This window comes from Macaca mulatta, chromosome 14, assembly GCF_049350105.2.
Source record: "Macaca mulatta isolate MMU2019108-1 chromosome 14, T2T-MMU8v2.0, whole genome shotgun sequence".
Taxonomy (NCBI): Eukaryota; Metazoa; Chordata; class Mammalia; order Primates; family Cercopithecidae; genus Macaca; species Macaca mulatta.
The window spans coordinates 129,022,701-129,047,844 of NC_133419.1; the positions used below are offsets into that span (position 1 = coordinate 129,022,701).

At 43.7% G+C, this 25,144-nt stretch overlaps 1 protein-coding gene and 1 long non-coding RNA gene across 4 annotated transcripts in view; one reads left to right on the forward strand and one right to left on the reverse strand.

Annotated features, from left to right (window-relative positions):
* Positions 1 to 17,126: 17,126 nt before the first annotated feature.
* On the reverse strand, positions 17,127 to 22,786 carry LOC144334495 (uncharacterized). Its single transcript, XR_013404389.1, has 2 exons — positions 22,077 to 22,786; positions 17,127 to 18,346 (listed from the first exon to the last, which is right to left on the reverse strand). It is a non-coding gene; the product is annotated as an uncharacterized LOC144334495 (long non-coding RNA).
* The window catches only part of FLI1 (Fli-1 proto-oncogene, ETS transcription factor), a 127,202-nt gene continuing 122,965 nt past the window's right edge, over positions 20,908 to 25,144 (forward strand). The window contains exons 1-2 of one of the 3 annotated variants that reach the window (XM_028834150.2): positions 20,908 to 21,223; positions 22,485 to 22,565. In XM_028834150.2, coding sequence (XP_028689983.2) covers positions 22,527 to 22,565 — 39 coding nt within the window. In that variant the 5' untranslated portion in view covers positions 20,908 to 21,223; positions 22,485 to 22,526. Of the gene's footprint in view, positions 21,224 to 22,422; positions 22,566 to 25,144 lie in introns of all 3 variants that reach the window. The other 2 variants (XM_028834151.2, XM_077964648.1) reach the window with 2 other exon arrangements.

The window sequence follows — 25,144 nt, forward strand, 5'->3', positions numbered from 1 at the left end:
AAGCTGTGATAAGTCTCTAGTGTTCACATAACAGGTCAGATCCTCTTGCGGCAGATAGGCAGGACAGCCCTCCAGGGAGCAGGCTTGCTCATCTGTGTGGCCAAGTCCCCAGCCCTTACCACCGGCCATATCAGATTCTGCACTCACTGATTCCAGGGCTGTCCCGCTGCAGTGGTTGAAGTGGGGGAGGCGATGGGGAAGGCCAGCATACTCTGAACGACTGACGGGTTTTATTCTGGGTCTGCGGCTCTCACACTCTTCTAGACGCTCGCTAGGCTGCTGGTCTCTGGCTCTCAAGTCAAGATCTTGCCCCATCTCCTGAATGTTTCATTACTTTTTCCTTCCACTCATGTTTACTTACCATTCTTTTCATTGAAAGACTCTCAGGCCTTTTTCCCCCACCATGTATGTCTTCCATCTTTTCTTCTTTCCTATTTACTTCAGAGTCTTTTCCTAACTGCCACTGACAACCTCTGTGGAACTCCATTGGGGCCGCCTGTGATTCACTGGGAGAACAGGCAAACATACCAGGAACCTGTTCACAATAAATGGATCCTGGGATGCTGGTCACAGTGTTGGCAAAGAGGTAGAATTCTGTTCACAGTCTTCTTCCATCAGCTTTCAAATCCACACCTGCAGCATCCTCTCACAGCGGCATTTCATTTTCTGAAGTATGAATTTTCAGTACCAAATGCAACCCTCTATTTCACCCAGCTGCCTTTGATGAAACAAAGACTCAAGTTCAAGAGCTATTTTCTCCAGAAAATCTAACCCTTTTTTCCAAAGACATCAATTGTCTCACCTAGTTGGAGCTTATGAAACAAAGGTTCCAAGATATGACACTGGGGTGGGAAAGTTCATTTTTCATGAAGGCTTTCACAGTCACAAGTAATACCATTAGCCTAGCAGCTTCTCTGAGAAAAATGGGCTACTGGATGTGGATGACTTAAGACAATTGATCAATACCATGCAGAAAACAAGCAATCAAAAAATATATAACCCTGGCGCTGGTAACAGTAAAACTCCTGAATGTGAGAACAGAATGTTTAAGTCTAAAGCATGACACCCACAGTGATAATTTAAAAAAAAATGGCATTCATTTTAGAAGAGTTAGGGGATAGCTCTTCAGAGCATCACAGGTTCTCGCACATGATGGCTGAATGTAAATAAGGAAACACGTGCCCAGAGCCTGCAGTGCCTGTTATCTAATAAGCACCTTATAACTTACAGCAAAATCGTTATGATTATTACATCAGGAATAGGTGGAGTCTCATCTTCAAATAAAGAAATGGAGGCACAGAAAGGAAAGAGTGCCTGCTGCCAGGCGAAACCACCTCTCCTCACTCTACCCCTAATCCTTGTTCTCAGAACCAATGCTGTCTCGTAGAGCGGCCAGAGCAACCACCTTTCAACTCCCAATTCCCATCTCATCAGCATAACAGTCAGGCATGCTTAAAAAACAAACATCTAGTCACCAGATGTCCCTCACATCTGGCTAAACCCATAAAACTATCCTCTACCACCACTACCTCCTTTCTAACTCCAAAGTATATGGGGGGAGGAAACTTATGAAATCTCTGATGTCGTGAAATAAGATCTTGACATATCCATCTTTTTTCTTTCTTCTTTCTTTGTTTTATGTCCTGATTCTTTCCCCAACATTCAGAGGCATCCACATGGCCATAAGGAGAATTTTGATGTCTATAACAAGAGGATAAAAAGAAGATATATTTTAATATTCCGTTCTTTTTAGTATTTAATATTCCATTCATCTAAGCACCTGGGAATCAAAAGGAAAGGTCCAAAGTGTACAATGGCATAAAATGTGTGCCAGAACACGGGGGGAGAGAGAATTAGAAGACAGGAAAGTGATCATACCTCCTATCCTAAAGAAACTTGATGACGGCAACCTGGGTTGGTTAGAGGAACAAAGATACTGAGGCCAGGACCTTGGAATGTGTCAGTGGCCAACACAGTAGAATTAAATCTTGGGAAATGGTACGAGAGGGAGGAGCCCTCCTAGAAATAGTCAAGCCCCATCAGCAGCCAGTGCACTAGGGACCTCGGTAGAAACAGAATGGAGAAGACCATGCCGTTCTATTCAAGAGATGCGGATCAGCGGACCTCAGCTCTGTCAGGTAAGAGCCTTCTATCAACAGCTTCCTGGAAGAGGCCTGTGTCTCCTGCAATAGGAGCACACCTTGCTGGGCTCCAAGGCTTTGCTGAGCCCCAGCACGGACACCAATTCATGAACATCCCAGGACACATATCTGACCATAGATCAGGAAGTGTTGCCTTACTCTTAACCAAGCAGAGATGACATAGAAAGAAAAGCTCAGTGCTGGTCCTTGGATGTGTCTAGAGCAGGGTTTCTCAACCTCAGCACTATTGACACTTGGGGCTGGGTAATTCTGTCCTGCACATTGGAGGATGTTTAGTAGCATCCCTGGTCTTCACCCACTGGGTGCCAATAGCATACCACCGCCTCCTAGTTGTGACCATCAAAACGTGGAGGGGCACAGCTGTCCCAGTTGAGAACAGTTATGTAGACAGTTAGGAGACCTTTCCATATGACACTGAATCTGTACCTACCTTCAGTACCCCAAGGCAAGTTGTTAGATCCCTTGGCAGCTGCCTTTATGACCAGCAAGACACTGTTGCAGACACTATCTCAGTAAGTGCCTCTGTTTTAACAGTTTCAAAATATCTAAAACACTCACTACTTTCATCAATGCTATAACACACACACACACACACACTTACAGTTGTGTGTAAACCAACACCAGCCCAAGGTATTTCTTTTCCTAGTACAGTAATAAATATAGTAGTTAATTGTAAAGGGGAAATTTGTATTAGTTGAAGGAGTTAAGGAGCCATAAGAGGAATCTAGATAATGAAGAAATGAATAGTAAAAACCTAAAAATGGGAGAAAGCCTAATACAGAATTAGAGACTGGTGGTGATGTTTGTGGAATTGACAATTTCTTGAGCATATGCTTAGGCAAGGATTAGGTTGGTGCAAAAGTAATGGCAGTTTCTGCCATTACTTTTAATGAAAAAAAAAAAAAGAAACAAAAATGCAATTGCTTTTGCAACAACCTAATATCACCATCGTCAAATATTTATTAAAATTTATTAGTAAACTCTACCACTTACAAGCTGTATTACATTGAAAAAGTGTATTAATTTTTCTAATGCTTTTTCTTTATCTGCAAAATGGGGACATAATAACCTACTTTATAGGATTGCAATGCAGGTGAAGTGAGCTAAGCCATTCAAGCACTTAGCTCAGGGCCTAACAAATCATAACCCTCGATAAAGTTAGCCACTATTGCTATTTTCATTATGATGGATTCATGGATTGAAGCGACATACGATGGCTATCATAATAATATTTTACACAGCATGTTTTGAAGCTTTGACATATCCCATATTCACTCAGCCTTGTGACATAACACAGTGATCAATACACTCCTTTAACTGAGGAATCAACTGCCAAAGGTGGACCAGGCTTGCTCCAGACACATACTTAGTACCTAGAACTCTAGGCCAGGTCCTCAGATTCCTACTGGAGTTCTCTTTCACTAGGTCACTTTACACTATGCTGAGTCTAAACCCCTAACTCAGTTGGGATGATTCAAGCTGACGCAGATGGCTTAAACAAAAAGTTTCATTTGCTCGTATAACTGAGCATCCAGAGACTGGGCAGATTCTAACACCATGAAATCAGGACTCCGCCTGCATTTTGCTGAGATTTTCTCCATCTGCCTTCCTCCAAGTATCAGCTTTGTTCTCAGAGTAGCTTCCCTCATGGTCATAAGGCAGCGACAGGTAGAAAGTGAGGTAGAGAAGGGGAAAATGGTTACTTATGGCTCCTCTTAAAAGTGAGAAAGAACATTTGCAGAAGCCTCTGCAATCTTTCCCTCAAACACAGTGAGGGCAAATGACCACTCCTGAACCAAATATTTTCAAGGACAAATGTGCTCTGGTTTTTGTAGCCAAACCTTAGCCCATGCTCGAGCTGAGGATGGCTCCTCTCTGCCTGAGAAACTCAGGCAGTGTTGGGAAGAGATGCGCCCCATGACAGGGTTCCCTCAGGAAGAGAAGAAGAGGGACTGGAAGCCAGGTAGGCCTCCAAACCCTTTAGGTGTTCAAAACTAAAAGTCTTCTTATCGGGGACATTGTCTAGCTTCTACATTCTTTGGGGCGATCATCCAAAAACGGGAGTTTGAGATGAGTCTGATAAAGCCCTCAGTAAGGAAGTGAGATTTGAAGGTAGAGGAGGTCCGAGAGAATTGAGGGAATTGTATACCCCAGAAGAGATCCTGGAGAACTAGATCAAAAACAGGAGAAGTCGAAGATCTGAATGTAGAAAAGCTGAATACACAAAATCCTCAGAAAGATGAAAATTCCTCAGAGATGAATTCCAAAGTCTTGACCATCCCACCAACTGCTTCATGGTCTTTCCTGTCATTTAATTTGCTCCAAGTAACAAAAAGCAGCTCTGTACCCTCTGTTATTTAACACATTGCAGGGAACTTAGCTCTTCAGCTTTTTATGAATGATTTCTTCTCTGAAACATCATATATCTGTAGGAGGTCTTTAAGTGTTAGATTTACTTTTTGTTTCCAAGGTTTAGCAGCAGCTTATCCACAGATACTACCTTGTAATGGCCTAAAGACATCCCCTGAGAACAGAGATGAAGAGCTGAGAAAACCTTTCCTTACATGCCTAAGAAAAATGACTACAGGGAAATGCTTTCCTCCTGGGTTCAATTCTGTCCTGAAAGCCACTTCTTTGCATGTCCTCGCAGAAGGTGGAGAGGGGAAATAGCATCCTTCCAGGTCAAAGAACAAAAGAGAAGGAGAGAAAGCCATGGAATGAATGAGTGGGATTTTGCTGCTACACCATTTCCTGAGTACACTCAACTGCCTGCCCAGACCCCACACCAAAAGGTAGGAGGGGACAGCTACGAGAGCCGTGTGAACCTTCCAGGTCCCCATGGGACACCAGGACTGCAGTCCTGCATGCATCCAGCCTCTGGGCTCCATCCATCCTCCCTGCATTCCAGCACAAGGCCCCAGGTTCTCACCCCACTGGTAGGTGAATGCTAAAAAAGATGATCACCAAGAGGAAGGGACAGAAGCCTGAGAAGCTGACCATGTAGTTGAAATGTGTCAGCCCCATGAAGTTCTACCCAAACTCTCCCAGATGACTCACTGCCACTACCCCCTCGGACACACCCACTCTTTCCATCACTGAGCGCAGAAGAGTTCAACCAGCTTGTCTGTAGCCATAGCCCCTAGAAACTTGGGCACCGACTCAAATCTCCATGAACAAATTCTAAAGTTGGGAAATGGGGCAAAAAAACAAACCAAACAAAAAGAAGAGGCCACTTGTTTGTGAGATTTTTCCCAGGCTCACTATTTCGTGCGTGTGAGGACCTGTGCTGGGGGTCTGGGGTCTTCGCCTAGTGAGAGGCCTCAGGTCGGTTGGCCAACAGGAGACGTTGTTGGACAGTCCAAGCAGAGGTTCCTCCTTTGTCCACACATGTGCTCACTGTTAATATGAGCTCCAGCTTTCTGTTTCTGTTTATTTGTCTGGAATTGTGTTGTTTTAATAACCAGAAACTTGAAAAGGAGGCTGTCTTTGTTGTGTTGCCATTTGGCAGAAGACTAGAGGTTACAGTAGCAAGTGGAGCCTAAACATTTTTTTTTAATCTCGATGAAAGTTGCTTCCAGATAGAAAAACTATATCCGATTCTCTGTCTCCCATTGAACCTCTGAAGGACTTCCCACACCTTACCTTCAAATAACAGAACCTCAGCCAACGAAAATGGAAAAACATAAATTTTTGCACGTAAAATGAAAAATCAGGGAGTGCAGACAGGCCTGTGTCAACAGGATATTTTTAGCCATCAGTGAATTTTTTAAATGAAGTTTTAAGACATTTAAAAATGTCCTCTGCACATGGGCTGGGATGTGCTTTTTAGGATCTTTGCTACCCTTAGCTATCTGACCTCATTTTCAGCAGTGCATCAGATCCCCATTTAAAAGACTAGGACCTAGTGTGGTGGCCCACCCCTGTAATCCCAGCAATTCGAGAGGCTGAGGAGGGAGGATTCCTTGAGCCCAAGAGTTCGAGACCAGCCTGGGCAACATAGCAAGACCCATTCACTAAAAAGAAAAAAAAAATTATAAATAAAAAAGACTAGGAACACAGAGGCCAAGATGGAGGAGAATGATGTACATAAGCTCTTAGTAATTGGAAAGCAGAGGTGAATATCTAGATGCAACAACTCATAACCATACCTCTTAGGGCAAAGTCTTTATCATCATTCCTGATTTCATCTCTCAATAGTCATTCATTGGCTCTCTTCCTAGAACTTAACCACCATCCCTTTATTGTGCATTTCTTTTGTCTTTCTCATCACAGCCTGAGTTCCTTGTCTCTATGCTTAAAGAAAAAAAGAAATTAAGTGCAGAAAGAGTCCTCCTGCAAGGTTCTCAGAAACTCTGTCCCTGGATCCCAGCAGAATGGCTTTAAGACAGAGGGTGACCATGATTGACGGGCTCTGACGTGGCTCACTTGTCTCCAGTCCTGGCCCTTGTGTCAGGAGAGGAGATGAGTGCAGCAACTCAACCTTTCTTCTATTTCCCCCAACAGTCACGGGTGGCTAAGTCCCAACAATCAAGCTGTGGCAGTTAGAGGCAGGAAATGGAATCAGAGAAGAGAGACTCAAACTTACCCACCATGGAGAGCCCAGTGTGCCTCCAGTTCTTCCAGGTCCCAAAGCCCTGGCCAGGTTTGCACCCGAACAAATCCTCTAGGGCTCAGATGGCCTATTGCCTTTCCTGAACTCCTTTGAGCCTGTGTCTGGATCCCCACTAGCTAGAGCTGCTTAGATACCTTCCAAGATGCTGTCCTGAGCTTCCTGCGTGCAGAACTGACACCACAGGATCAAGTTGTGCACAAAATTCTGGCCTGAGAGTCAGGCCATGTGGTCCCAGCCTTTCTCCTGACTGCATGAAAAACTCAGAAGACAAATTGCTTCACTTTGGTTCTCAGTTTTCACCAACTCTGACATATGATGGCTCTGAAAGTAGAAAGACAGAGTCCTAAGGATCCAGTAATAGATGCCTTTTGCCAGCACCTAATATTCAAGATTTCTTTTCTGTGGCTAGTGTTGCCTTTGATCAAATAGAACATGTGTATGGAAGCTGTAGAGATGACACTAATAATAACACCTACATGGTGAAGACTGGGGGCTCAAGAGAGGCAACTTTTCCTACGCTAATACAGGAGGAAGAAGGGAGTGAAAGACATTTTTAAGTAGCTAAAGAGGATTGTTTATAAACTGGGCTAGATTAACTCCTAAGGCCAAACACAATTCACTTTTCAACACACCACAATGTGTGTGTGCATGCATGCCTATAAGCTGAAAGCTTTCTTGCATTAATAAATAGTTCAAGAATACTATTGGGTTATCATGTAGCCTAGCTTGGTTTAAAAGTGAGTCAGCAATCAATCACTTATACTTTCTGTTTTTCTGATAAGTGGTAATTTATGAATACTTCCCTATATGGAGACTGATTTCAATGCAAATAGTTTAGCAATTTTTTATTAGACGTTTTCCTGGTGATGTTACTACTTTTCAGAATAAGTAGACTTTGGCAACTACAGCTACTAAAAGCTGTAGAATTTAGTATAATCGTATTTCATCAATTAAGTAAAAGAGGACATTTAAGGCAAAAATATACTTATTAATAGAGCTAATATTAATAAGAATTAAGTTCCAGATATGTGCTAAGTGCTTTAGTGCAGAACATAATTTAGTCTTTATTAGAAACCTTCACGATGGTTGCTATTACCTATTCTTATTTCAATGGTGAGAAAAATACAGCTTGCAAACGTTAGGTAACTGTCCAGGGTAACAGAGCTCATGAGGAGCAGAACCCTTTCAGAAGCCTAGGTCTGTCTGGCCCAAAGCTGGAATCTTCACCACCACACCATATTGCCTCACAAAACAGTAATGTTGGTTCAGTGGTAATTACTGAATCATTCTTTACAGCACTATTAGCCAATCAAGTTTTTGACTCCTTAATATATGTTCAACTTCCTATAGATCTTTCTTTTTCAAGGAGTCTTCTAGTGAGAAAAAAGGAATGACTAACTTTTTAATTGCAAAAGTAATTGAAATATCGACACAAATAAGTCTCTGTATGTACAGCATTACACGATTTTTCACATCTCACTTTGGAGACATAGTACCCTTAATTTCTTAATAATCCAGAGGAAATTTATGTTACTTTGTACCTCAATACTGAACCATTTATGTTACATTAAATATTGATATTTGCAGCTCATTTTAGCCATTTGTGACAAAGTTGAGCAAAATATCATGACATGATGCATTAATAAATAACAATGTTGTACATATAACTTTCTTGAAAGATGCACTCAAATGTTAATGTTTTTAAATATTATTCAGGTGTCAGTTTTTCTCAGTTTTATCTACAGATTCAACACAGTTCCAATCATAAGCCCAGCAGGTTTTTTGAGATATCAACAAGGCAATTCTAAAATTTACATGGAAAGGCAAAAGTACTAGAGTAGTTAAAACAATTTTGCAAAAGAACAAAGTCAGAGAGCTCACGCTATCCATTCACACTATGGCTTTGAGACATACTATGAAGTTACCATAATCAAGCACTGTGTTGCTTTTTGAAAAAGGATAAGCATATGGATCAATGCAACAGAGTAGACAATCTATAAGCAGACCCACACAAATGTGGTCAATTGATTTTTGACAAAGTACAAATGCCACTCAATGGAAAAAAAAATAGTGTTTTTAACAAATCATACTAGAATACTTAGATGTCTGTATGCAAAATAAGCTAAGTAATTAACTAATAAACCACTACATATGCCTCACACCTTATGCAAAATCTAATTTAAAACAGATCATAGGTTTAAATATAAAACTTTTTTTTTTTTTGGAGACGGAGTCTCGCTCTGTCGCCCAGGCTGGAATGCAGTGGCGCGATCTCAGCTCACTGCAAGATCCGCCTCCCGGATTCACGCCATTCTCCTGCCTTAGCCTCCCGAGTAGCTGGGACTACAGACGCCCGCCACCTCGCCCGGCTAGTTTTTTGTATTTTTTAGTAGAGACGGGGTTTCACCATGTTAGCCAGGATGGTCTCGATCTCCTGACCTCATGATCCGCCCGTCTCGGCCTCCCAAAGTGCTGGGATTACAGCCTTGAGCCACCGCGCCCGGCCTAAATATAAAACTTAAAACTAGGCTGGGTGCGGTGGCTCACACCTGTAATCCCAGCACTGAGGCAGGAGGACTTCTTGAGCCCAGGAGTTTAAGACTAGCCTGGGTGTCAGGGTGAAACCCTGTCTCTTAGAAAAATAAAATTAAAACATTAAAACTATCAAACTTCTAGAAGAAAACATAAGAGTATAGCTGTGTGGCCTTGAGTATGGCAAAGCATTTTTAGATATGACAGCAAAAGCAAGATTCATAAAATAAAGAAATATAAATTGTACTTTATCAAAATTTAAAACCTTTGTTCCGAGAAAGACACTGTTAAGAAAAGCAGAAGATAAGCCATAAATGATGAAAATATTAGCAAACATAAATCTGATAAAGGATCTGTTTTCAGAGCATATATTTTTATAGAACCCTCAAAACTGAACAATATGAAAAATAAAATACTGGACAAAAGGTCTGAACAAGAGAAGATACATGAATGACAAGTATACCTGTTAAAAGATGTTCAGCATCATTAGTCATTTAAGGAAATTCTAATTAACACCAAGCATTGGTAAATATTAAGATTAAGAGCAACTCTGAAATCTGCAGGTGGGAATGCCAAACAGTACAGCCACTTCAGAAAACAGTATGGCATTTTTTGGTAAAGCTAAACATTCACTTGTCATAAAACTCGAAAATTCTACTCCTAGGTATTTACCTAAACAAATTCAAAATTTTTATCTTATCAAAAACCTGTACCCCCAATAGCAAATGTTCACCAATTTGGTGAGAAATTGGACAAACAAAATTTGGATAAACAAAATATGATACATCCATGCAGTGGAATACTACTCAGCAATGAAAAGGAGCAAGTTATTAATTCAAAGGAACAAGTTATTAACATTAGTGAATAGTAAATGCATTTTGCTAAGTGAAAGAAACCAGATCCCAAAGGCTACATATTGTGTGATTCCATTTACATGACTTTATGAAGTAGGTAAAACTACAGGAGCGGAAAACAAAACAGTAGTTACCAGGGGTTGGGGGTGGAGAAAGAGGCAGCACAAAAGAATCTGGGGGATGATGGGGCTGTTGTACAAGGTGGTGATGCTACACATTTTTCAAAACCTGTAGAACTGTACACCACAAAAAGTAAATTTTATGATATGTAAATATTAAAAATCAACCTCAATTTCAAGAGAATACAAGATGAAATGAAGACTACAACAACTGAATCTAACTGTATTATAGATATCAAACATTTTGAAGGTTGATAAAGAAAAGAGATGACCTAAATAACTTTGGAAAACAGGTGTTTTGATCAGATACTGTAAGGCTGAAAACAAAAAGAACTATGCACAAACATTTGCATTTCTTTCTCCCAGGAGTATGAATTAGCAATTTTGAAACTACAGGTATGAAATGGTTGAACAAATAAGTAAATGTATTGTTGATAGTGAGTGCCAGATTTCTCACTGTTGGGGAAATAGATTACAAATAATCAAAGAGGAAATTCTAGAATGAACACTGTGTTATTGGGCTGGCATTGGAGGTGTCAGCATTAATCCATTTTTAACATGTATACAAATTGGTATGTACTCAATTGCATCATCACAAAATTTATAGGTTGAAGGCCTAGTCCCCAGTGTGACTGTATATTTGGAGTTAGGGCCTTTAAGGAGGTAATTAAGGTTAAATGAGATCTTTAGGGTGGACCTTAATCCAATATGACTCATGTCCTTATAAGGAGAGGAAGTAACCAAGAAGGCAAGTGCACACAACAAAGGCCAAGTGAGGACACAAGGGGAAGGCAGCCATTTGAAAGCCAAGGAGAAAGTTTGAAGAGGAACCAAACCAGTCAATGCCTTGATCTTGGACATCTGGCCTCCAGAACTGTGAGAAATAAATTTATCTTGTTTAAGATGCCCAATCTGGCATTCTGTTATGGCAATCATGGCCAACCAAGATACAAACAAACAGAAAGATATAGAAACATTCATGTATATATTTAGGTTAGTATACACACATACATTTCCTTGTGGGTCTGCTGAGGGACCTTAGAAGCAGTGGCACCAATTTAGCAATGAGCACACCCAACTCCCAAATCTTGGTTCTTAAGTACCATTCTCCAATGAAAGAAACCAGAGATTTTTGGAAAAGCAATTGATTCCAGGACTGGGCAGGGAAAATAAAAGAGGATCCTAGAGCATCTTAAGGCATACCAGGGGATGCCCGAGCATCTTAAGTAAGGATCCTAGAGCATCTTAAGTAAGGAAGTGCTAAAGAAAAAATTGAAAAAGATAGGACACATCAAATGGAAGCAGAAGTCAACCTGGAAGAGCTATCAAAGAGCAAAGTTGGAACATATCAGCAACAAAATATATTATGAGAAGAATGGATTTCAATTTGAGAATAAAACAAATATCCATGAGTGAGTCCATACTGATGTTAATAGATTATTAAATAAATAAATAAATGAGGGTGAAGGAACAACTCTTCCTTACAAGTGAATTCCATTACTGAATATAAAAGGAAGGAGTGCAAGCACCCATAGACCACCACAGTAATTATTGCTTAAGGTAAAATCCACCAATGGACGTTAAAACCAATGAGCAAAAGAGTAAGAAGAAATAGGATATTTGTGTAGCTTCCAAGTATCTCCCCTCAAAATGCCTATTCATTGCAAAATATCTTTTCCCAAATTCTTGTTAATCGCAAAGGGAAAAATAGCAACTTTACAATGGCCCCTGGCCAGCAGCACTTTGATGAAGTGATCAGGGTTAACATCATAATACTAAGACAGACCAATGTCATGTACCCTGATATGGTTTGGCTGTGTTTGCACCCAAATCTCATCTTGAATTGTAGCTCCCATAGTTCCCATGTGTCATGGGAGAGACTTGGTGGGAGGTAATTGAATTTTTGGGGCAGGGTCTTTCCTATGCTGTTCTCATGATAGTGAATAAGTCTCATAAGATCTGATGGTTTTATAAAGGGATTTCCTTGCACAAATTATCTTGTCTGCCACCATGTATGACGTGTCTTTTGCCTTCCACCATGGTTGTGAGGCCTCCCCAGCCATGTGGAACTGTGAAGCCATTAAACCCCTTTTTCTTTATAAATTACCCAGTCTTGGGTATGTCTTTATCAGCAACATGAAAATGTACTAATACATACCCCCTAGCATGAGTACTACACATCACCTCTGTGCTGTTCTTCTGCAAAATACATAACTTTAATCATGAGAAAACACCAAACAAACCCAAATACCCTATAAGATATTATCTGGCCAATGCTCTTCAAAAATGTCAAGGTCTTGAAAGAGAAGAAACGACTGAGGAACTATCATAGACTGAGGAGACTGAGGACACCTGACAATTAAATGCAGGGATTGGACATTGGACCAGAATGAAAATCAGTGTAGAAGAACCAGTGAGATCTGAGTATTTTTTAGTTAAATGCATTGTACAGATACTAAATTTTGATCATGGTGCCATGGTTATAAAATATGGTAACATTAAGGGAAGCTGGGTGAAGGGTATGCCTGAACTATCTGTCCCATCTTTGCAACTCTTCCTCCTAAGATGAAAGGAACAGAAATAAAAGGCAAAACTGAATCTTTTAAACTTGGAAAGAAGGAAGAGAGTTATGGAAATCAGTGAATTGGTATTATTAGTGAACAACACTCACTACCACCTAAAGTGAATGGAAAATGAGTCTATTTCATACGACATGTTGATAGAAACTCAACCAGCAAACATGAGATTAGAAGTTAAACAATGCAAGTGAGCTCTAGCCCGGCCCTGTGGCTCTCCCTGAAAAGTCTGATCAATTACTTAATGTTGCTGGGACTCCGCTTTTTCACATGAGGCTCAGTTTTCGCCAAATTAAAGATGGTGATAACACTAATGATGTCCCTTAAGGAAACAATGAATTTAAACTGTGCCATCAAAAAAGAGGTAATTTCTGTTTGGGAATCTGTTTCTTCACCTGGAAATTCAGCACAGATTTCTCTCAGGTCCTGTCTAGTTACATGTGCCTCTAAGTGCTCCATAAAATATATTATATAAATGTTGTAAACCTAGATGACGGGTTGATAGGTGCAGCAAACCACCGCAGCACATGTATACCTAGGTAACAAACCTGCACGTTCTGCACATGTGTCCCAGAACTTAAAGTAAAATAAAAAATAAATAAATAAATGTTGTCATAGAAGAACAAGATCAGATTTTCTATATTCACTCATATCTTTCTTTGACAAAAGTAAAATGTGAGCTTTTTTATGTCCATGGGTGGCTTTTCAATAGCACATGTATTAAAACTTAAGTAAAATTTACTCTAAAGATAAATATGAGAAGTGGAAGGGGACAATTCCCTTTACAAAAGCATTCTTGATTTATACAGTTTTTAAAATGCTAAACCATGGAATTTATATAACTGTTTTCCAAATGCAAAAAATATAATTTAATTGTAATATAACCAATTATTAATTGATGCAACTGATATACTTGATATCAGCGGCATCGCTAATGTCAGCTGTGTGCCCATGGTACACATACACATATGGTAAATCTGTATATCTACATCTGTGTGTGTGTATTCAAACAAGTAACTGTGGGATGGGGGTTATTTTCTACGGTATAATAGAATACCATATAAGAAATGTGCCTGGAAAATAACCCGCTCCTTAGCTCCAACTCACATCATGGTTGATCTTGGTGGGTGACACTGTCCTACACAACAGTTGCAAGGGAGCTGAAGTGAGAGAGTCTAAACACCAGTGATGTGTTGCCTTCATTCCTGTCCCCACTGGGGCAGGCAGGAAATGCCAGCCTCCTCACAGGAAAGCCTGTTGTGGTGAGATTTCCCGATTTACTTTATAAATGCGAGAAAGCCAGATACAGGAGGAGATAAGTGCTCAAGGTTGCGAGTGCTTATCATCTCATGGGGTTCTGGGCCCCACAGTCATGGCCAGTTTCTCTTGTAGGGATGCAGGCCAAAATTCAGTTTAGTTCCAAGTGGAAAGGACTGTGCAACTGAAATATGCCAGTCATCAGAAGAAAACCATGCTGAACAGCTTGCTGGCTATTCACCCTGAGTGACGTTCTTTCTTTAGCAAATCACTTTTCACCTTGACTGCACATTGGGCTTACCTGCGGCTGGGGTTGTAAAAAAGATGGGGGTGTCTGGTTCCCTAAGCTAATAGCTGACGTCATGATACCCACTTGACTCTTGCCTCTGTTGACCTGTGATATTTTCAGTAGGAACCCTCCTCCCTGGCTCTGATGTTTTACTGCTGATGACACTCAATTAAAACATTTAGTGGAATGAAAAGGGTAGGGACCTCAAAAGAACAGGACAGTCAAGCGAGTGGCAAGCTGAGAGAATAAAGGACATGTTGAATTAGCTCAATTTGTAATCAAGCTCGCTCTGGGAGCTACCCAGGCCAACTCACTGTCTGGTCAGAGCTTGGGAAGGGGAGTAGTGGGGGTTGGTGAAGGAGAACACTATTTCTTCAGGGTCCATGTCACTCTACCTCTCCTCTTCCAGTTGTAAAATAGAACCCCTGATAATTATCACCTAAAGAAGCAGCATCCGGATGTGTATAGACAGGGAAATATAATTTCCTACTCTTTCTATCTCCACGTTACCAATCACTTTGAAGCAATAAAAATTTCAGAGTCAAATACTCAGCTCGTCTGGGTGTCTAATCTTTTAAAAAGAGAAAATAGGATTTGGATAAATATCTGTTTTCCTCTTTCACTCCACCAAAAATCTAGGAGAAACTTTAGTTCACAAAATCTGATTTTAAAACACACTAAGAAAATAAAAACATGCCGTTTACGTTTGATCTCTTATCTAGGGAAGCCAGGTTCCCTCAGAGGGACTCTCAAGGCTGTGAGTCCCCAGTGTTTATTGTGTTTAGTGGGCCATGTTGTTTTGTGTTCAGCTGTGAAATGCATTGAAGTAATACTGAGTGGTCATGCTCCCTCTCTGGGGCCCCACTGTCCCCTGTCTGTCAAAGTTGAAGGTAATAATAACAATAAAACATCAGACATCAGACCAGTATTTAATCAGACAAGTATTTATGTAGCATCTTTTCTCTCTGGAAGTTAGAAGCACTTGGCCAAACACATCTCAGTTGTCTAAAGACTGTCCTTAAGCACTAGTGCACTAGCATTAGGGATATCATGTATACCTTCTCATTCAACTATCTCCTCATGCTTCACCCCACTCCTACCAGCCCCGTTAAAAAATATTCCCCAAACCTTTATGTTAAATGTAAGTGGCATTGGTGCTGCTTGACTTCTAGCATGCTCTCTTTCTTTCTCTCTCTCTTTTTCTTTCTTTCTTTCTTTCTTTCTTTCTTTCTTTCTTTCTTTCTTTCTTTCTTTCTTTCTTTCTCCTTTCTTTCTTCTTTCTCTCTCTCTCTCTGTTTAAAATTAAGGTCAGAAAGAAAGGAAGAGGACAAAGATAATGGCATCTATGCTCTGGTTGACACTGTTCTCTATTAACCTCAGGGCTACAGTATGTTTTGTATTTCTGTGGCACTTTTCTTAATGGTGTCCCAAAGGATTTGGGGTTTTTTCCAACTAACACAATCATCTTCTACCTCAAAGTCTCAATGGATGGACCAGTTGTCCCACTTATGCAATTATGTTTTGGATCTTTTAAAGTTGCTGATTCATTTCCCATCAAACTGTAATGTCATACTTTTTCTACAAGGAGTCCCGAACTTTATGCTTTCTTTTAATTCTGTTCTCTTTCCTCCTTTTCAGGGTTGAGTAAGGCCAGATTGATAAAGCAAAGATAACAATCTTTGCAAACCTTTGCCTTCTCATCAATAGCAAAGTGATATTACTCAGGTCCTTTTTACTCCCCTTTCCCCAGGACACATGAATGAATGAATGAATGATTCAATCAGAAAAAGCATTCCACTCTTTAGAATCATACTGAAATTATTGCAAAGGATTAATTCCATAGTTTTTAAACAGGAGCAGCAATGGAGAATGTTTCCCAATAACATGAAAAACTATATAACCATAGATGAAACTAGTAATATGCTCCTTAGAATTATGTAAATTTAAGCTAGAATAGGCCTCAGAGATTATGTAATAAAATATAATAAATTAATTGATGTTTATGAAGAGATGAACTTGAGAAGAAAAATTTGCTAAGAGGGTTAGAGGGATGAATATACAGTACATAAAAGCTTTGGTCTTAGAACTCCTCTATGCCTTAATGCATAATCTTATTTGTCCTCCAATAACCTGACTTCTGCATCCTCAATCCTAGGGCACATTACATATGCTTGATTTATGAATGGGAGGAGGGTAAATCTGTTTGCTTGGGGGAGACTCTTCTGCTGTACCAGTGTGAATGGCAGAGCCGTCGCCCCAGCAGCCCCTCTTTTGCCCTTCCTCCTACCCATCCAAGGATTTTCTTCTACACCTGGGATATGTATGAGTGTGTCTGTGTGTGTGTGTGTGTGTGTGTGTGTGTGTGTGTGTGTGTTGGTACATGATGGGAATTGAAGGTCACACACATCCTGGAATCCAAAGCGACCCCTGTCTGATCATTCTTTCCATGGTCCTTGCTCTAGTCACTGCCTCTATTTCCTGAACTTATCTCGCTCACTAGATTTCCCACCCCTTCTCTCTCCCTGAAATGCCCGGGAGCTCAATCTAGGTTTGCAGCCTGTCAAGGGCTACAAGAGGACGCAGATAATGAGAGATAAGGAGGGTGACTCCCTGTTGGCTACCCTTTAAAATCTGAAATTGCTTGTTTGAAGCACAGGAAGTGGCTTTCTTCCTTCACCATCATTAAAAGCAAAAAGAATAGAAAATCCACAAAGGAGGCAGAGACTCAGGGTGGCTTTGGACTTTATGTGGAGTGGAAGGAACCGTAAAGATACGAGCATCGCTTTGCTTTATACACAAAGCCACACATGGCAAAGCAAAACAAACCAAACACAACACATTGTGGGTTCATAATAGATACTGATCATCAGAGTAGGTTCTAGAAGGGTTGAGTGAAATGAGTCACCATTGTTTATTCCCTTTTACTTACTTGGAGAAACCAAATCATGGCAAAATATTATTCCTCAGTTGCATTGGTTTACTAGAGCTGCTGTGCAGAGTACCACAGATTTAGTGGCCGGAGCATCAGAAATTGATTTCCTCGCAGTTCTGGAGGCTAAAAGTCCATGATCAAGTTATCAGCAAGTTGGTGTCTTCTGAGGTCTCCCTTTTTGGCTAGTCAGTGGCTGCCTTTGCACCATGTGCTCACGTGGGATTTCCTCTGTTATCGCACATGTCTGTGACCTAATCTCCTCTTCTTATAAGGACACCAGTCATATTGGATAAGGGCCCACCCTATGATCTCATCTTACCTTGTTCACTTCTTTTAAGGCCCTGTCTCCCATCACCATCACATTCTGAAGTAGTGGAGGTTAGGGCTTCAACTTGTGAATCTGGAGAGGATACAATTCAGCCCACAGTGCCAGTCATCAGGAGCAGAACCAAGACTGGAACCCAAAGTTCCTAATCCTAGAACATTAATTTGCCTTTTGCTCATATCTTTTCCCCGGGCTAAATAATCTTACAGAAGTATAGCATGTTCAAATTTGTAAGTATCTCATGATGATATAATGTAGCCCTCTCATTTGCCAAATAAGGAAGCTAAGTCCTAATTGTCTTGCTCAGAATGATGGAGTGCGTGGATGATCCAGAGGGGCACTGCCCAGATACCTTCCCCTGCTCTCCTACTGAAGTGCCCTTCTTGGATTCCAATCTCTTGCTGCTGTAACCTCCACACCAGAGTCTCTTGCTACCCAGGCTCTGCATTGCAAATCTGTGGCCCAGGGAAGCAGCTTGGTATAGGCTGGCGAGGGGAAAAAACTGTGGAGCAAGAACCCCCTCCCCACCCCATTCTCCCTTTGGAGGGGTAAGCTGGCTTTAATGAGTCCTCCCTGCCTCCAGCTGCCTCTCTCTTGCTCCTGCTTCATGGCAGCTGTTACCAATTTCAGCAATTTTCTTCTGGTGAATTGAAGGCTCCAGGTGACAAAGGGAGTTGGCCATATCCTCCTGAAAAATAAGACAGCCTGGGTCCTACTCCTACCCCAAACCTAACCCTGGACTGGGTGACTAGGGCTCACTTTCCCAGTGGGTGTGTCACAGCCCTTCCCATCACCACCCCCTGCCACATACACACACACAGTAGGCTTCCAGGTGTATGTCCATTTCTTACACCCTATTTGAAATGGACTTCAGATTATTCCTCAGTTCGTTCTCAGCTCACCTGTTTAACTAAGATCACCACGAGTTTGATCATTTGCCTAACCCTTGGAATGAATACCCATTCTGGCTTCTGAAGTCACAGGAAGAATGGGAAATAGGACACACACACGCACACAGGAGTTTCGTACAAAACCTAGGACACTGGACCCTCCATCTGTGACCATCCCCCAGGGTGCTTGGAAGGGACATGATCTCTCTGGTTAAACCATTTATGCACAAATGAAGCATACCCATGAACACTGATTTTATGTAACCCTCCCTGCAAAGCAGAAAATGAGTCAGTATTATTCAGGTAAAACTTTCCTGTCAGTTTTTCCTTAATAACAATGTGACGCTTTTGTTTTGTTTGTTTTATATTTCTCTTATGAGTTATTGGTTAGATGGAAGGGAATTAGCTTAATAGTTGTTCCACTTCTCTGCCTAAGGATATCAATGTGGACATTAGGTGTCTAACTGTGAACAAAACAAGCTCAACTTTTGCTTTCAGGGAGCTTACAAGGTATTGGGAGAAGACAAACATTGAACAGATACATCTACAAATAAGGATGTAATAACAACTGTGAAAATGTGAAGAAGGAAGAGCTTCAAATCTAGAGGGATGTACCCAAGTGATCTCTTAGAAATCTCTCGGAAGGAAGGAAGGAAGGAAGGAAGGAAGGAAGGAAGGAAGGAAGGAAGGAAGGAAGGAGGGAGGGAGGGAAGGAGAAAGAGAGGGAAGAAGTGGAAAAACTGAGGATGGTGAGATATTCAACAATTTGTTTAGTTCCCACTTTCTCTAACACAGCTGAAGCCTTCATTTGCAAATCTCCAGCTTTCCTAAAGAGAATCTGTCTTTAAAATGCACTAGGATGCACTATCTGATAAGAGGGCATCTACTGTTTTATTTGCAGTTGTTTGGAATAGTATGCTTGTTCTTTGGGAGGGAATATGATCTCCCCAAAAATCCCAAGAACAAAAATCTGGGACAGCGGCTCTAGTCCTTCAGGCCCCCTCCTCTCCCCAGGCCCCCCATCTTGTTTTCCTAAGCAGTGGTCAGGAATGTGCAGGGCGGGGGCAGTCCAGCCCTCTGCGCCCAGCCCAGGCAGCCTCAGTCACAGTCCCAGCCTGGCCTTTCACCTCATTGCTCTCCCGGCTGCTCTTATTAAGCAGCAAAATGTTTCAATATGTGGAACTCTGGGGGAGGGATGGGAGAGAAAAATCGGGATATTGTTGAGAAGGAAATAACGAATAACGCTGCCGCCAGCCGTCATACCCCCCACGTGGGGAGATTTGGGTGATAAGTGCGTTTTCTCCTGAAATGGAATCCCAGCAATTGCCTTTTGGTCAGAAATGTCCAGAGCCAGTTGGGCAGTTGGAGAAGGGGGTGGGGGGAGCAGGTACTAAATAAATTTTCTCGAAGGTTCCAGAGCAAAGCAGTCAGGGATCTGGATACCCAAGAAAGAAGGAAGAGAACGCTTGAGAAACAGAAGCCAACTCAGAGAGGTGCAGGAAGCTGAGTAGGTCAGTTTTTGCAAACTGACATAGTCCCATCTCCATCCTTGCCTGTCACCTCTCCACTGCCACCCTGCCCCCCGTCCTGCCCCCTGGTTAGAAACAACTGTGAACAATTCCCTTTTGCCAGAGATCCACCCACCCCAAAGCACAAGCAACTCAGCAATGCAGGTTCTATTTTGTGGGTAATGGCCCTGGGATTGGGCAGCAGAAAGGGCCCATTTGAGCGCTGACTCAGAAATCTGAGCTCCATTCAAGTGAAAGAATGAGCAACATTCCAAATTATAAGAAAACACAAATTTGACAACCCAGAAACAACTCCTTACCAAGAATGCTTTCAAATTGTTGGAGTTTGTTTTTTTTTTTTTTTTAATTAAAACCTCAGAGTAGGGCTGTTTCTATGGCATGTGCAATCCACTTTGCTCTTATAGATACTACCTACAAAAAGTAGATCAAAAAGAGGTGTATTCTGGGTGGTGGTTGGGAGGGCGGGCGCAATAGGACTCAATAAGGGGAGGAGTAACCTTAAGAAGGAAAACCTTAAAGGCTCAAAAAGTAAAAGAGAACTTCACCAATATCAAGTTTGAGGAATGATTACTTGCATATCGATAATCTAGAACTTTCAAAGAATAAATAATCAGCTCAAAGAAGCGTGGGTCTGCATGTCTTCTTTTGGCTTTGCTTAGTTGTATGTCTATATTTATGATATGTGTGCATGATTTCTAGCATTCTTTAAAGTTTCCTAGTAACACACAGTGGTTTCTAGAAAAGCAGCTGGGGCAGACGGGTGACTGTACTATTAAGAACAATTCATCAGACAGCAGTTGGAATATTGATAAGAAAACGGAAATCAAATTACAAGAAGGGGAAAGAGAAAGGAAGAGGGAGTGGGACCCAGAGAGCTGGCGGGAGGCAGCGAAGGGGAAAGCTGCAGTGTACGCATAGCTCCTGCATAGCGGCTCCTGCAGCCCCCCAGGATGCGCCGGAGCTGAGGCTGCTTATCTGCAGGTCCTGGAGAGAGGCAAACTTTGACTCCAGGCAGGCAGCAGGTATAACTCCTCACTGCCAAGTTTCTGGGAGCTCTGGGCACACAGGACAGGCACCGAGAACTAATACATCCTGGAGCTACCCGGAGTTCCCCTCCTGCGGGCTTAGCAGGAAAGGGCGCCTAAGGTGAGTGCCCACTTGTGTCCGATCCTCTGCGGGCGATACAGGCTCGGGGCGCCTCTGTGTGTCTCGCTGATTGTTCTGGTTGTAGTCGGGAATTGCGGGACTTTGGGGTCTCCTCCTTTCTCCCATTTTCTCGGGCTTTCTTATTTCTCTTTCTTTCCTCTCTGTTTTCTTGTAAATTACGACTTTCCAAAAACAAATGCAGGGGACCGGCGGGATCGCTGGGGTTAGGGGAAAGGCTGAAGCGAAGGGAACCTCTGAGCTCGAGAAATGTACCTTGTCCCTGCACTCGTGTGTGTGTGTTTTGTGGCTTCAGGAGCAAAAAAAAAAAAAAAAAAAAAGCTGGAATTTGTTAGTGGGGAGAAAAGTGCTTTATCAGAAACACATTGGCCGCCAGAGAAGCTGTGAGTTGCCACGTTAAAGATGGTTAAGAGAAGGAAGGAAAGGAAGAGAAGAGATACGGCCGCCAGACTGGGCTAAGTCAGGGAAAGACCCACTCAGGCAGAGGCACCTGGCAACCTAGGGTGACTTTTGCGCCTTCCAGCCCAAATAATCAGACCTAAGTAAGACACCACCTCTCCTGCCTCTAAAAATGAGGACCTGACAGTCATTGTAGCTGTCTCTTCCCAAAAACCTATTTTCTTTTAAAAGAGAGGGGGCTCTGAGAAAGGGGCCTCCACAGACCTCCCTAACCTTGCGTTAGTCTTCCTCCGTCGCCGGGCCACCAGCAGAGAAGAGCACTGGATGCTGGCAAAGAAAGGGTGGTGAGGGAGTCAAGCACGTCTGTGCCCTGCGGGGCAGCGTTGGCAGCTCTGTAAGCTTCTGCTCCTCGGGCTGCAAGAAAGGGGAGTCCTGCCTCTACCCTGGTCGCGTTCTCTCCTCAACACCAAGAACTAGAACATCCTGGAGTTTCCAGAACAAGCTGCGGGCATCCCCAGTTCGAAACCGCCCAGGCCCTGGGGGAGGCGACTGTCTGATTTCGGGCAGGGGAGAGTAAAAGGACTGTAGGGAGGAAACCCAATGGTGTGAGGTGGCTCTCAGTCCTCACCGTACCCTGGCCTGAAGCCCGGGGACAGGACCGAGGCGTAGGGAGAATGGTCAAGACCCAACCACTGGGACCCTCCCTCGCCGGAATAGGCGGATCTGAGCCTCCCAAACCCCTGCAGTCTTCTTCATCTGCATCCCCACTTCGTCACCACCAGGCCACCATCCCACCGTCTCCCCCTCGCTCCACTCGCGGGTAACCGAGGCTTCTCCCTCCCAGGCTGGTTCTTGGGCGTTCCCGACCCTTCCTCAGCAACCCACGATGTTTCAGACAGTCCCCGACACGTCGTCTTACGTCAAGGTAAGACATGCCAGCATCTTTAAACAGGTAATGACCCCCAGCTTCTACCCCACCCGGACCTATGGTCCCTTTTCCCTTTCCCCGGGAAAAAGGGGTAGGGGTGGAAGTGGGCCCTCCTCTCGGTTCTTGGATCTCAAGCTAGGGCGCTCCGGGCCAGATGAGAGTGGCACAGACCCTCGGGAATCCTACGTTGAGAAGCAACGCTCCTGGCGGCTAGTGTTTGGGAAACTGGGAGCAGGAAAGCCTAGTGAAGCCTGTGCAGGAAGACCTAGCAGCTCGCAGCGTCAGATCCCAAAGGGTGGTGTGCTCTGAGCGGCTGGCGCACAGCGGGTTCCCTGCATTAAGCGCGTGCGCGCGCTTGTGTGTGAGCGCGTCTGCACATGTGTGCATGCGTGCGTCTGTCTGCATGTGGGTGTGTGTATGTGGGGTTGTGTGCGGATATGAGGGCGCCACGCGCTTCTCCTACAGGTTTGACACGCGCTCAGCCCTCAAGCCCACCTTCTTTGGCCCCGCCCGCCCCTCGGAAGCGCAGATTGCAATATTTGACAGCACATCGAAGGGTTTTTTGTTTTTTTTGTTTTTGTTTTTTCTTTTCCATAACAGTTTCCAAGAATGTAAAAAATCGAGGCTGGGACACCTGGGTTACAAGTTTAATGAAAATCCGCTGGCTGGGTGGGGCGGGGAGTGCGCGCCGGGAGGCCCTGCCCACGGGAGAGGCGGCGACTAGGTCCCCTCATGCCACACAGCCGCGACCTGACGCCCTCCGAGTAGGGACCCAAAGCTCAGGACCATCTGAGTCAGTCCTAGAGCGGAGGAGGAAGGATCTCCGCGGTGCTACGAATACCCGCGTACTTTTCCCGGATCTCTGCCCAGCCCTCTCCATCCTGAAACCCCGCCTCCAAGTGCTCCCCAGACCTGTCCGTGAGGCCCAGCTGAGCTCCCTCAAATGTCGGGCGAATGCCATGACAGTGCCTGGGCCTGTGCGATGGGGTGCGGACTCTCACGTCTTGTCCAAGGGTTCCCAATTAGGAGTCCAACCCTCCTCAGATCTCTCTAAAGGAAAACTTGTCACACGGACGCATCTTCCCACTCACGCACCTGAGGTCTGAAGGAGCCACTCGGTCACTTCAGGAAAGGAAGGCCTAATCCTAGAGGCTTGGCCCAAAAAGGGGTGTTTCACAGATAATGCCTGAGTGAGTGGTGAGTGAATGAATGAATGAATGAAATGAGTGTGATTCATATAGCAATAACCAGTGAATGGATGGATAACAAATGGCTCCCAGGGGGTTACGGAGCGTCCTTTAAGGTTAGACTAAGGCGCTCACGGATTCGCTGTCCCCAGTCTTCCTGAGAAGTTTAGGAAGGCGTAACCCATCGCACTCACACCACTCGGGGTACCGGAGCCCGGCAAGAGGAGCTCTCACTTCTAGCTCTGCACTGAGGACTGCAAATGGCCCCGGGGCGGCGAGGGGCAGTCTCTCTCCCACTCGTAGGAACCCTCGAGTCCACACACACCCTGGGACCCAGGACCTCAGGGATGAGGAACCCTAGAGGGACGTGGGAGCCCCGGAGCCCCACCCAGGCCACGGGTCAGGGACAAAGCAAATCGGTCCAGGAGAGCGCAGCGGACCCGCCTGGGGGACGAGGAGACGGCAGTCTGGGAGCTGTGGGCCATCAGAGAAGCTGCTCGCCGCAGGAGCTCTTTTCAAGGGGGAAAAATGGATTTTTCAGCAGCCACAAAGTTTGTATTGTTGCACAAAGGGGTGCATTGATGGCGGCGAAAGGTCTGCGTGGCAGGGACAATCTTAGGTCTGTTCCGCCGGCTCCCTCCACCGAACTTTCGCCAGAGGGGCACAAACAGTCGCAGGCTGCCAAGCCCCTGCCGTTGCCTAGCGGGCACCCGGCTCAGGAGTTGTTGACAAACACCGCGGGCCCAGGGGCCCGGGCCCCATGAGGGAGGAACCCAGCCGGCCCCGAAGGGCCAAGGGTGCCCACTCCACCGGGGTCACGATCTGGATAGTGGTCTGGGCTCTGAGGGGTCCCACAAAGAGGTAAAGGAGGTAATTGCCCACATAAGAGCGCTTTAGGTAGGAAAGGGGCAGGGAAGAACAAGGGAAAGGGAGAGAGGGAAGAGGGTGACTCTTGGAGACACTGACACGCAGTAGTTGATGGATAACAACGGCGACATTAATAGCTACCTCTCAGCTCTTACCTTCGCCAGCCGCTGCTCTAAGCGTTGTGTCTGTATTAGGTCATTTAATATTAACAACAATCTTAGGAGGTAGTCCATTCTGCAGGCGAGAAATTGAGGCGTTGTTTGGTTAATGTGATGTGAGGGGCAGAGCCAAGATACATATAGTAATGGCAAAGTTGTGCTGGCTGCCAGGCAAGTTCTAAAGGCTTATTTCGTCTTTACAACAGCCCTTTGAGATAAGTCCTGTTATAACCCCATTGTACAGATGAGGACAGGGAAGCACAGGGAGGTTAAGGAAGTGTTCAAGTCCTCAGAGCTGGTAAGTGTAGAGCTAGAATTCAAACCTAGGTGCACTGGTCCTCAAACTGGAACTTCCATTCCTAAC